At 42.6% G+C, this 16,747-nt stretch overlaps 1 protein-coding gene across 4 annotated transcripts in view; it reads left to right on the forward strand.

Moving 5' to 3' along the window:
• The window catches only part of NEK10 (NIMA related kinase 10), a 194,938-nt gene that overhangs the window by 96,363 nt on the left and 81,828 nt on the right, over window positions 1-16,747 (forward strand). For all 4 annotated transcript variants that reach the window (XM_066244946.1, XM_066244943.1, XM_066244944.1 and 1 more), the window contains exon 23: window positions 319-394. In XM_066244946.1, the coding sequence (XP_066101043.1) occupies window positions 319-394 (76 nt within the window). The remainder of the gene's footprint in view (window positions 1-318; window positions 395-16,747) is intronic.

A 16,747-nucleotide genomic window follows, 5' to 3' on the forward strand; every position in this document is an offset into this window, starting at 1 on the left:
CACAAGTTCAATTAGTACGTTGTCCTATGTTTTAGTTACTAAGACTAGTTTTTTTAAAAAATGATCAACCGCATGTCAAAATACATTGTCTAATGGCATATTATGTGTATGCTACTCGTTAGGGTTGGCAGAGATGTGGAAGATTGGTACACAGGGCATTCTGATAGAAGATTAAGAAAAGAGAAAAGCTTCCTGATGTAAACTGTAATAGCTAATCTGCTATTACATGTGTGTAATCTAGTGTGCATAATCTCAAAATTTAAGGAAAGATGCTAACTCTGGAAAAATAATAACAATGTTTTGTTTTGTGAATTGTAGCTGACTTTGGCCTGGCAAAGCAAAAACAAGAAAACAGTAAACTCACATCTGTTGTCGGAACAATCCTGTATTCTTGGTAAGGACAATCACTTCATGGCTTTCAAACAGCATTCTTAACTAGTTTGGGGTTTCATTTCTTTTCTTGGCTTGCAAAGGAAAGACAACTTTAGGAAAAGAAGTTATGTGGAATCATACATCCTTACGTTGCTTAAAACAACAACAAGAACAAACTATTGTTTCTCTATAGTAACTCTGCCCCTTATGGGGACTACTTTTATTACTTACTTAGAAAGCAGATTTATCCCCAATTTTAGAATTGGTAATATAATAACTTCATGTGTGTGTGTGTGGGGGGGTTTGGAATGTAGGAAGAAGTATAAAATATGACATGTATTTTGATTCATGAGCCCAAAGATGGATTTACATTTTTCTTTGTTTTTTTTTAACTTTTTTTTTAATTTATTTTTTATTTATTTTTATCTTTATTTATTCATTTTAGATAGGAGAGAGAGAGGAGAGAGAGAGACAGGGAGAGAGAGAGAGAGAGGAGAGAGAGACAGGGGGGAGGAGCTGGAAGCATCAACTCCCATATGTGCCTTGGCTAGGCAAGCCCAGGGTTTCGAACAGGCAACCTCAGCATTCCAGGTCGATGCTTTATCCACTGCACCACCACAGGTCAGGCCATTTTTCTTTGGTTTTTAAATCAACTAAACAGTTAGGAAAGGTGAACCTCCTAATTTAATTAATCTATTATTTCATTTAGATATATCACAATTGTACAGTATATTTTATTGCCATTCATCTTTGTATCAAGCTTTTGTTTGTTTATTTACTTATTTAGAAGTTAAATTTAATGAGTGACATATATCAATAAGAATACGTAAGTTTCAGATGAACATCTCCGTTGCATTTAAACTATTGATTGCGTTATGTGGCCATCACTCCTTGTTCTTTTAAATGGATTTAAAAGTTATTTTTACTCCCTTCTTCAACCTCCCCTGCCCCCTAGTTGTTAGAAATGCCCCCCTGTGTGATGGGTTTTACTGTGGACTCAGGCTCACAAGCCATCTTTCTAACTGCTTTTTGATGTGTTCAACTGAACATGGATTAAAAAGAACTCAGTCCTGAATTATATTCTGTTGTTTTCTTACTTTGGCATATTCCAGAAGACAAGGATTCCAGTGAAATCATTTATTTGGGCAGTGATCCCCGGAAACACTAGCAGAGTGGTGGGGAATGAGGCAGAGGAGGGAAGTAGCTCGTACAGGGAACGCTAATAATCATATTCATGGGTTGCTATCTGGGACATAGGACAGCTGGGTCACGGTTGTCCCATATGCCCAGTGAAAGGGTGGAATGTTGTCTTTTTCCAGTGCTGAGTAGGAAGACTTGTCTTTGGCTGAGGGAGTGATCTGGGGTATGACCTCCCGGGCACTTCTGACCTGCCTGGGTGGGCTGGGAGAGAGCCCTCCATGGGGAGTCATAGACCATTGCTTACAGTGTGATGCCAAGAACTTTCCCTGGTATGTCAGCAGGAGGTGACTGGCCATGGTCTTGATACTGTCAGCTGTTATAATCTCTCAAATTCTATTTGTTCCATATTTAAGATGTTTCCTAATAAATCATTTGACATGTCCAGTTCTTTTTGAATTTTCTCTTGAGTTTGTGAATTGGAAAAAAAGTAAAACAGGTGTATCTTTCTTAATCCCTGATATGATTATCACACTTGCATGCCTTTTCTTGAATTTCCCCTTTAGCCAATTTCCGGTTATTCCCCTCCAAATTCTGTAATTTTTGTGGGATTGTTTGGAGCTTCTCTGAGCCTATTAGTATGTGCCTGAGATGCGTGTCCGCGCCCTCCAGGGCCCCTAGAGTTGGATGAGTTTGCTGTTCCTTTATTATTTTGTTTTGTCTTTGCTTCCTTGGATACTAACTTATTTAATGGAAGAAGGTTCTCTTTATCAACTCTTATAGGATGGGCCTCAGGGTGTTCTTTATTTTACCCCGTGTCTCAGCTGCTGGGTGAATGGTGTGTGGGCGCTGCACTGACCGTGCCTGAGCAGAAGGTCAGTAGAATCTCCTTGCCTAGAGTAGCAGACACACAGAATCCTAATAAATATTTTGAACTTTAAAGTGAAGTCATTCTGTTTCTTTTTGTCTGAAATGTTTTTTTTTAATCTTTATTGAGGAGTAATTGGGAAAAATTGACAAATATAATTGTATATATTTAATTTTTTTAATTTATTCATTTTAGAGAGGAGAGGGAGAGACAGAGAGAGAGAGAGAGAGAGAGAGAGAGAGAGAGAGAAGGGGGGAGGAGCTGGAAGCATCAACTCCCATATGTGCCTTGACCAGGCAAGCCCAGGGTTTTGAACTGGCGACCTCAGCATTTTCAGGTCGACGCTTTATCCACTGTGCCACCACAGGTCAGGCCTAATTGTATATATTTAAAAGGTACCATATAATGATTTGATGGACATAGATTTTGTGAGATGATTACTAAGATCAGGGTGATTCACACACCCATCACTTCTCATAGTTAACTGTTTGTTGCTAGGAGAATGCTTAGTTTCTATTCAAACTCAGACAGCCTGACTCCGGGAGTGTGTGTTGCTAACCACTCTGCTATGGCACCTGCTGCTTGGTTAGGAAATCATCGGTAGACTAGACTGACGTGTCAAGAATTAAAATGGAAATGTTGCACTATGGTTGAAGTCTGCTTCAGGGACATTCTGATTTGTTCTGTAGAACGCATACATTTCAGGTAGCCTTTATCATACATTTATTATTTGCCAAGTTGTACTTTTATTCCAATAAAAATATTGTTTAAAACATTTCCTAATTTTCAGTTTTATCATCATTCAATACTTTTAAAATTAGTATTCTGGAATCGTTATACTGTTAAGGTAATTGCCACAAGAAGCAGCAATGTGGTGGGTTCATTTATTTCCTTTTCCTCTTCCAGAGACTTGATGCTGCTTTATCAAACCACTGATTGTATTATTATTAGCTGAAAAAATAATAATGCTAATAATCATAGCAGACAATAATGTCCAGAGACACTTTATGAATTAAAAATAAAAAAATTATATGCATTACCAGGTGGTAGCACAATGGATAAAATATCAGACTGGGACATAGAAGACCCAAGTTTGAAACCCTGAGGTCACTGGCTTGAGTGTGGGATCATAGACATAACCCCATGGTCACTGGCTTGAGCCCAAGGTCACTGGCTTGAGCAAGGGATCACTTGCTTTGCTGTAGCCCCCCAGTCAAAGCACCTATGAGAAAGCAATCAATGAACAACTAAGGTGCCGCAATGTAGAATTAATACTTCTCATCTCTCTCCTTTCCTGTCTTCTGTCCCTATATGTCCCTCTCTCTGACTCTCTCTGTCTCTGTCAAAATAAATAAATAAATAAAGATAAATAAATAAACAAACATATAGTTATAGAATTTCTAGAAAAGATAAAAAAATAGTCCCAAGTTAATAACATTTATGGTCTCATATAATTTTGATATTATACTGTCTTTGAATTTATTGACAGCACAGGAAGTGTATGGATGGGAAAAAAGAACACCTTATGTAGTATATATATTATAGTTAGGGTATGGCTAGTTTTTACTTTGTTTGTCCCTGGCGTTAAACGCTTGGCTTAGCCGAGATTGAAAGTCTGAATATAGATGCATAATGCCGCGTGGTTGTGGAGTCGTCTGAGTCTAGTTGTGGATTCCCCAGCAGTACAAACAACAGAAAGGGAGCTGTCTGCTGATTGATTTGTCCATGGAAGCCCTTGCTGCTCTATTGACTGGTCTTTCCAAATCACTTTTTGTCAGTTTCTCTATGTCCTTTCCTTACCTTGTTAGAGTCTTCGTTCTTACAAGTGTGGGTCTGTAAACAATGGGTTTCTTCCTCCATGTTTGTTTATTTGTCTAGTTTTTTTTATTTAAATATTTGATAGCCGTGTCTTTATGTATATTATATTCCACACTTCCGATTGGAAGGAGGTGTGAGAGGGAGTTCAGAATGATCAGAGGTCTTCCTTCAACATGGTTTTCTGAGCAGGATGGTGGGCTATGTCTTCATGTATTTAACACAAATCAATTTGTGAATAATTTTAAAAATTAGGAAAATTATTTGCCAATGAGACCATGTGATGGCTATTTATTGTTACAGAACAAACTATTTCCAAATATAGTTGCTTAAAACAACAACAGTGTGTGTGGGTCTGCCAGCAGTTCCTGTGCTGGTTCCCCGGGCTCAGTCACTGCGTGTGTTCAGCTGCATACAGGCTCTGCCGGGAGGTCCCGGGTGGCCGCACGGGTCGGGCGGTGGGTGTGGACTCGGCCGGGGCCCCTCGGCTCCCCTCCGGGCAGCCCTCTGCCTACATGACTGAGTTGGAGCAGCATTCCAGGATTTGAAGCAGAACTTGAAGCTGCTAGCCATGGCCCTCACTTAACATCCCTCCCGCCACCTTCTGTTGGTCAAAGTAAGTCAGCCCCGCCCAGACCCACGGGGTGGGCCAAGAAGTACCTTTACCTCTAGATGTGAGAATTTGTGGTCAGAGTCAGTGAACACAATAGAACAGGGGTCCCCAAACTTTTTACACAGGGGGCCAGTTCACTGTCCCTCAGACTGTTGGAGGGCCAGACTATAAAAAAAACTATGAACAAATCCCTATGCACACTGCACATATCTTATTTTAAAGTAAAAAAACAAAACGGGAACAAATACAATATTTAAAATAACAAACAAGTAAATTTAAATCAAGAAACTGACCAGTATTTCAATGGGAACTATGGGCCTGCTTTTGGCTAATGAGATGGTCAATGTGCTCCTCTCACTGACCACCAATGAAAGAGGTGCCCCTTCTGGAAGTGCGGTGGGGGCCGGATAAATGGCCTCAGGGGGCCGCATGTGGCCCGCGGGCCATAGTTTGGGGACCCCTGCAATAGAACACTGTCACCAGTCAGAAATAAGCACAAGCCCCTAAAGTGGCTTTAGAAGTCAAGAGCTGTGATATGATATATTAAAAAAAAAGTCTAGTTGAAATACCTCAAGTTGGCATTTCATCTTGAAATCTTCTCAGGATGAAGGGTAGCAGACTGGACCCAGTCAGGAGCTAGGAATGACACAGTGGGCTACGTGGGGAAGTTTAATAAGGAGTGGTTAGCTATGGTAAGAAAGAAGCTGTGATATAAGGGAATGGTGCGTGCTATCTTTGGGCTGAGGGAGAACACACAGGAAGGACAGACTTGGAAGACCTCATTGTGGAAGGTGTGGTTCAAGCCGCCGGCCCGCAGAGGGAGAGGCGAGGTGCAGGCCGTCGCTGGGGTGGAGCTGCTGGACTAACAGGCAGCAGACCTCACGGCACAGGTGGGGAGCAGGGCTCAGCACCCCATGGCGAGGGCATGGAGCAGCAGGGTACAAGGCCTTCAGGGTTTGGGGCCACAGGGAGGGAGGAGTGGGGGTGAGTCCAGGCACCACACAAGCCTGAGGCCTTCCAGGGGTGCAGGCGATGCAGGGACTCTGGTTTCTGTGTTCAAGGGGCTGCTGAAAGGTGGTCAGCAGCCTGAGGCTATGGGATTACAGGGGGGCAGCGATCTGGGCCTCTGTCTGGGCAGATTCCACTGGACAGTTTCATGTCCATACTGCCTACTATTGGCTCATGCCAGAAGTGTCAGGAAGCCTCTGCCTCCAGGTGCAGGTGGCAAGGTCCTTCTGGTCCCCTCTACAGAAAAGGGTTAGCACTCTGCTCACGTTAAAGGAGAAATGCTTAAAGGAATTGCCTTGTTTATTGAAGGGTACATTAGGGCTGGGGAGCATTCAATTGATAACTGGCACACTGAGTAACTCCAGGGCTGACCCAGCACACCCGAGGACAGGCACTAGTGGCGTACAGACCTCCACTGCTATTGTGTGGAGGCAGTGCCTTTATTTCTTCCACGCGATAGGGTCATATTTCTCTGTGCCCTCAGCATTGGTGCATACCCAGGTCGTTTTGAATTGTTATAATGAAATTTTCCCTCAGTTCGATTCTGAATGGACTCAGCATACTTAGGGGAGAGTGGGAGCTATGGTTTCTTTGGGTTGAAATTTATGTTGAGATATTGGGAGACCTGGAATTTTCCTCTTGGCATATTGTAAAACCATCGGGTACATCTCAGCCTGACAGTCACTTAATGGAAGTGCTTTTTTTTTTTTTCATTCTGCAGAATGACACTGGAGGGTGGGAGGGAAGGAAGGGGAAGAGGGACGTGTGTACAGGGACGTGTGTGTTTACCATCTTACCTGTCCCTTGTGTAGAATCCCAGCACTCACTTGTCAGGAGTAGATGACTTGTGTCACTTTCCTCACGGGGCTTGTAGGAACCCTCATCAGGTGCGTATAGAAAGTCCCCAGGAACTATGCAGAAAGCCATGGGCAGAGCAGGACCTCTCAGTGCTACAGTGCTGGAGGGAAAGGCTGGAGGACCTGGGTGAGCGTCGACACTTTCCTTGGGCCCTGGTGTGATTACGGCTGCGTTCTGTGTACCCCCGAAGCGTTATACAAATTGACCCGTGTTTTCCTCCCTTGTAGACATTATGACAGAACTTGCTTGGAAGTGAGTCTGGCTGATAAAATGGTGACAGGTCAAAAGTGAAGAAGAAAAGAGATACCAGTGATGAGGGTGACCAGGGAAAGGAAAGAGTAGGGACGTCAGAGGATTTAGACAGTGAGCAAATGTGGAAGCCAAATCACCATCTCAGAGGCAAAGGAAATAAACATGTTAGTTATTTTGTAGTGCTGCATTCAGCTTGTCTTAATCTTATGAAGGTCCAGTGCAAGTTTGAATAGAAATGGTGAGAACAGACATCTTGTCTTATTCACGATCTTAAGAGATCTTAGGGAAATAAAAGTTGAAAACAAAATCTCCTGCCAACCCAGACAAACTCTCCACAAAAGTAGAAGAGAAAGAAACCATTAGCGAGAAGTGGCTGTCGTGTACTAAATACGTTTTTGTTTGCTTGCCTCAATCGTTTCCTTTGTTTTATTTTAGCATTGTGAATTCCCATTTTTGTTTAGGCCCTCAGTCCCTTCTGTTATTTCTTATTGTTGTACTAAATTTGAAATAACTGTATGGAATTCTTGGACCTTTCTCTTGGGAATGACCCGTGTTCTCATTCAGAGAGTGAACTCATTCACAAAGCTGGTCAGCTTATACTTTTTATAAATTTGAGAAAGGAGAGGAAACTTTTTAAGATATCTCTGTAGTTATCAATTTCAAACCACTGAACTTTTCAGTTTTGGTGCAGTAGATTAAGGTGACAATTTCTAAATGCGGTAAATAAAGCCAAGTACAATTCTCATTTTATTTTTTTCTGTTTTTCTCTTGCCTTTTCTCCCATTTAAGCTGCCAACATCTGAGAAAAGGGAAGGAATATAAATTACTTCAGTAAATATGGTATTCTGGGCCTTATATTTAGAAATTGTGTTTCATTCGGCTTTCCTTATAACACAAAGTACGTACAGGTCATTCTCTGTTGCATGAGAAAGGAAACTAAAATACAAAGAAAATAGTCTCACAAGGTCAAGGTCTCATTTCACTCAGCCACACCGGGTTTTTTTGCTAAATTGATTTATTCTCTCTGTATAGAACTGGCATACCTGGACTCCGCTGATAGTGGTTAATTCCTAAGCGGGACACAATAAGTTTGGATCTGAATAAGATGCTTTGTTTCTTTGTTTTGAAAAATATGTAGTTATTATACTTAAAGAGAGAAAAGGGGATTCTTTTTATAAATGTTCAGATTGTTAAGATTAATTTTAGCAGTGTTGGGAATTGGGAATATGGAAATTTTCAAGGAAGAAGCTTCTATAGAAAATAGAAGCCACCTGCCTTGCAGTTCAGAGACTTGAGGAAGAGAAGAGAAGTTGAGATGGGCCCCTTAGCCCCTTGCCTACAGGAGGAGGGAAATGAGCAACTTAGCACAGGTAAAGTGGTAGTAAAAATGAACCCTCATTCCTTAACTTTTACCCAGAAATCTAGGAGTCAGGTATCGGACAATTGCTTTTTTTGAAACAAACAAACAAACAAACAAACAAACCTTGGTTTTTAGTAAGGTTAGTAGAGATAATAACCAATTATGGCAAACAAGAATGTTAACAAAACAAAATAGCAAAGAACACAAGTTTCTTGTCATGTTTCTTACAGACAACAAAGAGCAGTTGTAATAAAATATGGCTTAAAATATTTCTCCTCTCTTGCGGTAGAGCGTCAGCCTGGTGTGTGGAAGTTCTGGGTTTGATTCCTGGCCAGGGCACACAGGAGAAGCGCCCATCTGCTTCTCCACCCTTCCCCCTCTCCTTTCTCTCTATCTCTCTCTTCCCCTCCTGCAGCCAAGGCTTCATTGGAGCAAAGTTGGCCCGGGCACTGAGGATGGCTCCATGGCCTTCGCCTCAGGCACTAGAGTGGCTCTGGCTGCAATGGAGTAATGCCCCAGATGGAAGAACATCACCCCTTGGTGGGCATGCTGGTTGGATCCTGGTCGGGCACATGTGGGAGTCTGTCTGACTGCCTCCCTGCTTCTAACTTCAGAAAAATACCCCCCCCCCAAAATCTCCTCTCTTGCTCTTGGGAATCTTTTCTTCTTTATTTCTCCTATACTTGTTTTATGCCACACTCTGATTTTAGGGAAAATACTATAAAGATGCTTCACGTATAGCCTTGGATTCGGTATTAGATCATGCTATTGATTTTTAGCTCATTGTCCACCGGACAGTCATTATCAAACATACTCTGGCCATAGGTTCTCCATGTTTTAATCCCTCCGTCTCATTTCCTCCTTATCAATTTCCCAGGAATCTCCAGTGTTTAACAGAAAAGAAGAGATCACTAATTTTGAGATGCAGATATTGGCCTCGTAAAGATTCGCTGGGTGAAGGAAGCTTCTTTGTACCCCTGATATCACACTGAATATGAGATTTCTTTGTTGGGGGTTAGCAGATGGACTGCTTATCGGGAGTAGGTAGACAGAGTGAATCATTCATGACAAAGCTTTCAGAGGCCACGGCCAAAGGTTTTTCATATATTCAGTTACGGAAGTATGGAACGTCCATTTATAAGATGAAAGAAAAATGCATGTTTTCTTTGTCAGCCACAGAAGAGAGCAGATTTAGGATCTATTTGTCCAGTGTTTTATGAGGAAATACAGTGAGGATCAGCCTAAGACATCTACAAATAAAAAGAATGAATTCTAAAAAAATGACCTTGAAATATGTGCTAGCTATCTTTTAGAATAAAAAATCCTTTATTTTGTTTAAAAATCCTAAATAAAAAACAGGTTCCATCACCTGCCAAGATAGTAATAAAATATTGTTGATATGCTCAGGGATTTGTTTTTGAGTAGAAAGCTATCTAATTTTGAACATAATGGTGAGTCTATCCTCAATGTCTAGTTCATCCTGAAAAAAATGAATTTAACCTTTGTTTTAAAACTGTGTGTATATTTGTCATTAAGATGTTTTAAACGTTAATCAATGGACACAGCATTCCAGAACAGGAATGGACAATATCTTACAAACCTCTCTCTCTTATGGAGATGATGTCATCCAGACTCTTTGAAGCTGAAATAGCTGCTTGATGCCACAAAACAGTTCAATGCTAATTCATGAGATACACGTTTTCTTTTATTTATTTTTTTTTCTTTTAAATGACTGTTTTTTTCTTCATAACACTCATTAACTCTTTTTTTTTTTTTTTTTTTTTGTATTTTTCCGAAGCTGGAAATGGGGAGAGACAGTCAGACAGACTCCCGCATGCGCCCGACCGGGATCCACCCGGCACACCCACCAGGAGCCATGCTCTGCCCACCAGGGGGCGACGCTCTGCCCCTCCGGGGCGTCGCTCTGTTGTGACCAGAGCCACTCTAGCGCCTGGGGCAGAGGCCAAGGAGCCATCCTCAGCGCCCGGGCCATCTTTGCTCTAATGGAACGTTGGCTGCAGGAGGGGAAGAGAGAGACAGAGAGGAAGGAGGGAGGGTGGAGAAGCAAATGGGCACTTCTCCTATGTGCCCTGGCCGGGAATTGAACCCGGGTCCCCCGTACGCCAGGCCGACGCTCTACCGCTGAGCCAACCAGCCAGGGCCTCATTAACTCTTATTTATTTACTTACATATTAGTTAGAATGTAAGCTCTTTGAGACCAGGGATTTTTTGGTGTGTTTTGTTCATTGCTGTGTCCCCAACACCAGCAGTAGGGCCTGGCACAGTGTAGGTGGTCAATACCTATTTGTTTAATAAATGAAAATATGACCAGGGAACAATACAAGCTATAGCGATGTTAGAATTCATTGTCAGGCCATCTATGTTTGCTGGTACAGGTAAGAGGCTTCACCCTATCGGTCGAACTTGACCTACATGCTAAAGGATAGCATTGCTTGGGGATGAAGGGCGTATTCATGCTACATAAGGGTTGCCGTGAACCAGGAGCAAAAATCAGGAGGGAGGCTGGCATGGGGGACAGGGTGAGAGAAGGCTGCCGCTAGTGTTTTGCAATCACACGTACTTTTCTCAAACCGGGCTGCTGGAAAGGGAGCCAGGCACCACAGTTCCCACGATGAACCTTTTTCACCGAGATTGGAAAATGTTCTTGGCCTATTTGGCTTTGACTTCAATAGGCCAAAGGTTAAATATTTGTTTGTCCATTCTGACCTGCTCGGGATTCAGGAATAGGACAGTGCCATCTTCACTATTGTCTGCTGCCTGATTTTTTAAAAAAAAAATTTTATTTTTATTTAATTAATTGTGTTTACATAGATTCTAGGGTCACCCCGAATGCATCCCCCCTCCCCCATATTCCCCTCAACATCTCCCTTGCCCCCCTCCCTACAGCGCCCTCCCCCCTTCTCTTCAGGTTTATCCCATCCTATCACCCCTTTCCCTCTGTCCTCTTTTCCTCTGGTTTTAATCTAACCCACTGATTGCCACAATCCACACGGAAGGTGACAGATTTCTCTACATAGTAATGCCACTCTGCATTTGTATGCACTTAGTTTTCATGGCACTTGCACATATATTATCTCATGAATAGATTCTTAATAAATTGCAGTGTGACATCAAATGATCTAAAATCAATTGTGCCGGCTGGACAATGTCCATGGATCCTAGTGGGGAGATGAAAATGGAATGGAACTTGACTTTTCATTCTCCAGGTAAAATTCTTTTCTATGTAAAACACTTACCTAGCTTAAAGAAATTCTTTTCTATGTAAAACACTTACCTAGCTTAAAGAAGTTTTGCATTAATCAATGAAATAATAGGTCAGTTTTAGCTTTAAGAGTCATCTACCATTTCTTTTCTTTTCTTTTTTTTTTTTTTTTTTTTTTTTTTTTTTGTATTTTTCTGAAGCTGGAAACGGGGAGAGACAGTCAGACAGACTCCCGCATGCGCCCGACCGGGATCCACCCGGCACGCCCACCAGGGGCGATGCTCTGCCCACCAGGGGGCGATGCTCTGCCCCTCTGGGGCGTCGCTCTGCCGCAACCAGAGCCACTCTAGTGCCTGGGGCAGAGGCCAAGGAGCCATCCCCAGCGCGCCAGGGCCATCTTTGCTCCAATGGAGCCTTGGCTGTGGGAGGGCAAGAGAGAGACAGAGAGGAAGGAGGGGGGGGTGGAGAAGCAAATGGGCACTTCTTCTATGTTCCCTGGCCAGGAATCGAACCCGGGTCCCCCGCACGCCAGGCCGATGCTCTACCGCTGAGCCAACCGGCCAGGGCCGCATTTCTTTATGAAAAGTGTATTAGTAACTTTTCCAACTAGAGTGTGTCACCATGCTACTTCCTAAAATGTTACTCAGGGGTCTGAATCACGCCTCTGTCTCCCTACTCCATAGGAAGCAGGTGACCCAATGGGAAGGTTTGGCATCTGGAAACCAGTCCTGACCCACCGCGACCTGAGAAACTAATGAGGCTATTCTGATGGATCCTACGTCCAGTTCATTTATGGTTTAACTAAAACCTTTACAGAGAATATACAGTCATTGCAAAAATTGGGACTCGACTTAACCTTTCATGTATTCATATGTGTTTTATACTTTAAGATGCTTTATATTTAAAATAACTTTAATCACTGATTTCATTGGTGTTAAGTCACAGAGATAACACGCCTTTATGCAACAGGAGAGAAATGTGGTGCTTTTACAGAAATGTCCCAACTGCCTCGTATAAATACGTTGCCATCATTTTTTTCTAAAGTAAGTGCAGAAAACGATATTTAATGCATAAATAGCTTTTTATGAGCCTTTCTGCAAGAAGGATGACTTGAGCGCTCACCAGTGAGAATACACAGAGAATATTGCAACTAGAACAAGATCAGGATGCTTGAGGAAATTTGAATTTCAAATAAACAGCAGCATTGTTCAGCTTGTGCCCCAAATATTGTATTTGTTTGTATAAACATGTCTCAAATGTTGCAGTTGTTTAGTAATTGGCCTTTAACTGGTGTTCTGGCTTTTGACTGGCTACGGCCACCAGCCCTAGATGCAGTCTCGACCCAGGCAGTCTCTAGAATTTGTGATTTAGGTGTGGCCAGTTTCTTTCAGTGGCATAGTATATTATTCCATGGCTCTTGAATGTGTCATCTAACTCTCTTTTCTCTCTGTAAGACCTTTGTGTTTAGGGCAAACTTAAATCTGTTTAGACAGCAAATCTTTTAAATTGTCTCTTTAATGGCAGCAGGCGTCTGTGAGCTGAGAGTATTTCTGTGGTGCTGGCCACAGTACCTGCGAGGATAGGCTTTAGGAGACTGTTAACATCCAGTTTGGTGTTACCCATTGGATATCCCTAGTTGTGGCTCTCACAGGCATGAATTAATGTATACCAAATGGAACAAGTTTTTCTCCTCCGCCTGCTACCCCTGTATTTACGTTAATGATGCTGATATGCATACCATCGCCAGGCCAGAGGCTCAGGAGCCTAAAGATGAGGGCACTTCCCCTTCCCTTGTCCTCCTCCCCATGGACCATCAGTCCCATTTCCTTGACCAGCACATTAGTGGAGGCTCATTCTTCTGTCCCTTTTTCACCCCAGTCCCTCCATTCCTCCATAGTGCAGAACCCCACAGGGCTGATCAGAAGTCCCTTTAACTTCTATGGCTCCCATGGGACCAGACCATATTCTATCAGTGCCCTTGACTACTTATAATAATAGAGTCTAATAAAAAAATTATAGCACGGATGGATCTTGCAAGTACACACGTCATTTCGCCTTGAGTCCTCTCTGCTAAGCTCTGCTCATTTCACCAGTATCTGACTATCATATTGTTCACTCTTTCCCAGAAAATGCACCCAAGGACTTATTCCCCTGAGTCCTCCCAACTTCCCACACCTTTAATTTTTATTAATTCCCTTCCCAATAGTGGTTGTTTTTTTGAGCCATTTCTTTCATTTATTTTTTTCTTATTCAGTGAGAAGAGGGGAGGCAGAGACAGACTCCAGCATGCATCTTGACTGGGATCCACCTGGCAAGCCCACTAGGGGTGATGCTCTGTCCGTCTGGGGTTTTCTGTTGCTCAGCAACTGAGCTCTTCTTAGCGTCTGAGGTGGAGGCCATGGAGCCATCCTCAGCGTGTGGGGCCAACTCAGAGAAGCAGATAGGCACTTCTCTTGTGTGCCCTGACTGGGAATTGAACCCGGGACATCTACACTCTGGGCCAGTGCTCTACCACTGAGCCCACTGCCTAGGGCCTGAGCCATATTTCAGGAGCATTTTACTCGCCTCACCAACCATAACCATGCCCTGACAGGCACGCACACACATAGGTGCACGTGCCCTGTATGTGCTTTAGCTATCCTAGTTTGCTAAATGCTCTGCATTGAATCATTCCAAGATATGGCATAATTTACTTTTCAGCTTAAATTAACTGTAGTTATAGGCATGTAGTCTTAATTGTGTCATTTCAGGTCAGATTATTATCCGCATAAATTCATAGGGGCTTTTGCCTCCTTAATTGAGCAAATAGTGGGTCTTGTATTCTCACAGATGGTATATATTCTTTCAAAATTTACACTTTTGTTTCTTTCTCAGTTAACAATAATAAGTTAGTTCTCTTTCTCCTTTTTATTTTTACATTTTTTTTTATTTATTTTTTACAGAGACAGAGAGTCAGAGAGAGGGATAGACAGGGACAGAGAGAGATGAGAAGCATTAACTATTAGTTTTTTTCATTGCACATTACACCTTAGTTGTTCATTGGTTGCTCTCTCATACGTGCCTTGACCACGGGCCTTCAGCAGACCGAGCAACCCCCTGCTAGAGCCAGCGACCTTGGGTTCAAGCTGGTGGGCTCTTCCTCAAACCAGATGAGCCCGCATTCAAGCTGGCAACCTCGGGGTCTCGAACCTGGGTCCTCTGCATCCCAGTCCGATGCTCTATCCACTGCGCCACCGCCTGGTCAGGCTCCTTTTTATTTTTAAAGCCCGTCAAGGAGATGAAAGTTTGATAGCCATAATTGGAGAACTAAATGTACTTTCTAATGGACTTTGAATTAATACTTTGCAGTGGGATACAAACATCCCTTTTCTATCTTTACTTAGTGGAGCAAATATTAGTGGGTGAATTATTTCAATCGGAGAAATGTGTCTCCAAACATTTAGCCTTCATTTTGACCCAAACTTCTCAAGATTCTTTTATAAGTATTTTCTAACATTTGCTGAGGATTTTTAAAAAAATTATTGAATTTATGGGGGTGACATTGGTTGTAGAGGCCCTGAATAGGAACATAGAACAGGAGCAGAGTTCCGTGCCCTGAGGCAAAAGCCACAGTGGCTTTATTGACAAAAGTACTGAATGCAGTAACGTGATGAACGTAGCACAATAGGGATAGAATTATAGAATTAACAATACTGATTAATCAATAGGTGGGGACATTTGAGCTACTCTCTTGCCCTTTTATCTGCTCTAAAGAAGTTCCCCTTCCTGACTCCCTCATTCTCTTCTCTGCTTCTGTTTGTGTGTATCAATAAATACCCGTGAGGACTGGGGGTCAGGCTACCTCATGAAAGCTGTCTAGGGGATTGTGAGGCAGTCTGTTCTGAGTTCTTGGTGCACTCCATGTGGTCTCCAAGTACTCATTGTCTCCATGACAACTGGTTAATAAAATCATACAGGTTTCAGATGTACAATTCTATAGCACATCATCTGTCCACTGCACTGTGTGTTCACCACCCCAAGTCAAGTGTCCTTCCGTCACCGTTGACACCCCCTCTACCCTCATCTTCCTCCCTCATCTGATCATCGCCACACTGTTGTCTGAGTCTGAGTTCTTATTTTTGCTTAATCCCTTCACTTTTCTCACTCAGTCCTGCAACTCTTCCCCTCAGACAGTTAGAATCTAATGAGCAAAACAAATTAACAAGTAAAAGAGAAATAGACTCATAGATGCTGAGAAAAAATTTTCTCTCACGATGTCTCCAAACACCGTTTCTAAGACATTACCAATGAGATCTGTTTTCAATGATAATTTTTTAATCTCTCAAAATTTTAATTTCATCTGCAAATTTCTATACCCTTAGATAGAAGAATCTGCCTCAGCCCTACTATTTCTTTCTGTTCATTAGTGGTATCTATAAGCTTGTTCTTATGAACTCCTCCTGGCCAATGGTATAATTTTATCCTTCCGGAAAGCATTTGGAAGGTTAAGTTTAACTGTGCGTCACTGGTGTGATAATGGGGAGACTCCAGGAATTACTGAAGCAGCAGGTGCCTTGGAAACATTGGATCTCGACAGCAGGAAAGTTCAGTGGGATGCAGAGTGGCAGGCCCTGAGTCTCTCAGATTAAGAAAAGGCTCACATGCATGTACACAAACATATACACACACGTGTGTGTGTCCAGCCCAGACTTCTTGGGACCGCTAGAGCTGGACAGGCCCTCTAAAATGCCTCCGACTTACCCCCATTATTGTGAGGCTTCTGTTTGTTTGTTTTTGAACACTAAATTCCTGGCATTACAGCACTATTCTCCAGCTCATTTAGTCTTTTTCTTTCCATCCCAGTCCTAGAATCAGTCATTTCTGCAAGGAACCCTGATTCTTTTTACTGGGGGATGGTATTAAAGACCAAGGTCTGGTGCTACGGGTGCTTAGTGCTCTGGAGTGTGGTCATTTCTAGGTCTTTTTTTTTAACTCATTGAGTGACGAGATACATGTGCATACTAACCTGTACATATACATATACCTCTAACTATTTTTTTGAGAGAGAGAAAGACAGAGAGAGGGACAAACAGGGACAGACAGACAGGAAGGGAAAGAGATGAGAAGCATCAACTCATAGTTGCAGCACCTTAGTTCTTCATTGATTGCTTCTCATATGTGCCTTGACTGGGTGATTCCAGCTGAGACAGTGACGCCTTGCTCAAGCCACTGGCCTTGGGCTTCAAGCCAATGACCTTTGGG

This window comes from Saccopteryx bilineata, chromosome 10, assembly GCF_036850765.1.
Source record: "Saccopteryx bilineata isolate mSacBil1 chromosome 10, mSacBil1_pri_phased_curated, whole genome shotgun sequence".
NCBI classification, from domain to species: domain Eukaryota; kingdom Metazoa; phylum Chordata; class Mammalia; order Chiroptera; family Emballonuridae; genus Saccopteryx; species Saccopteryx bilineata.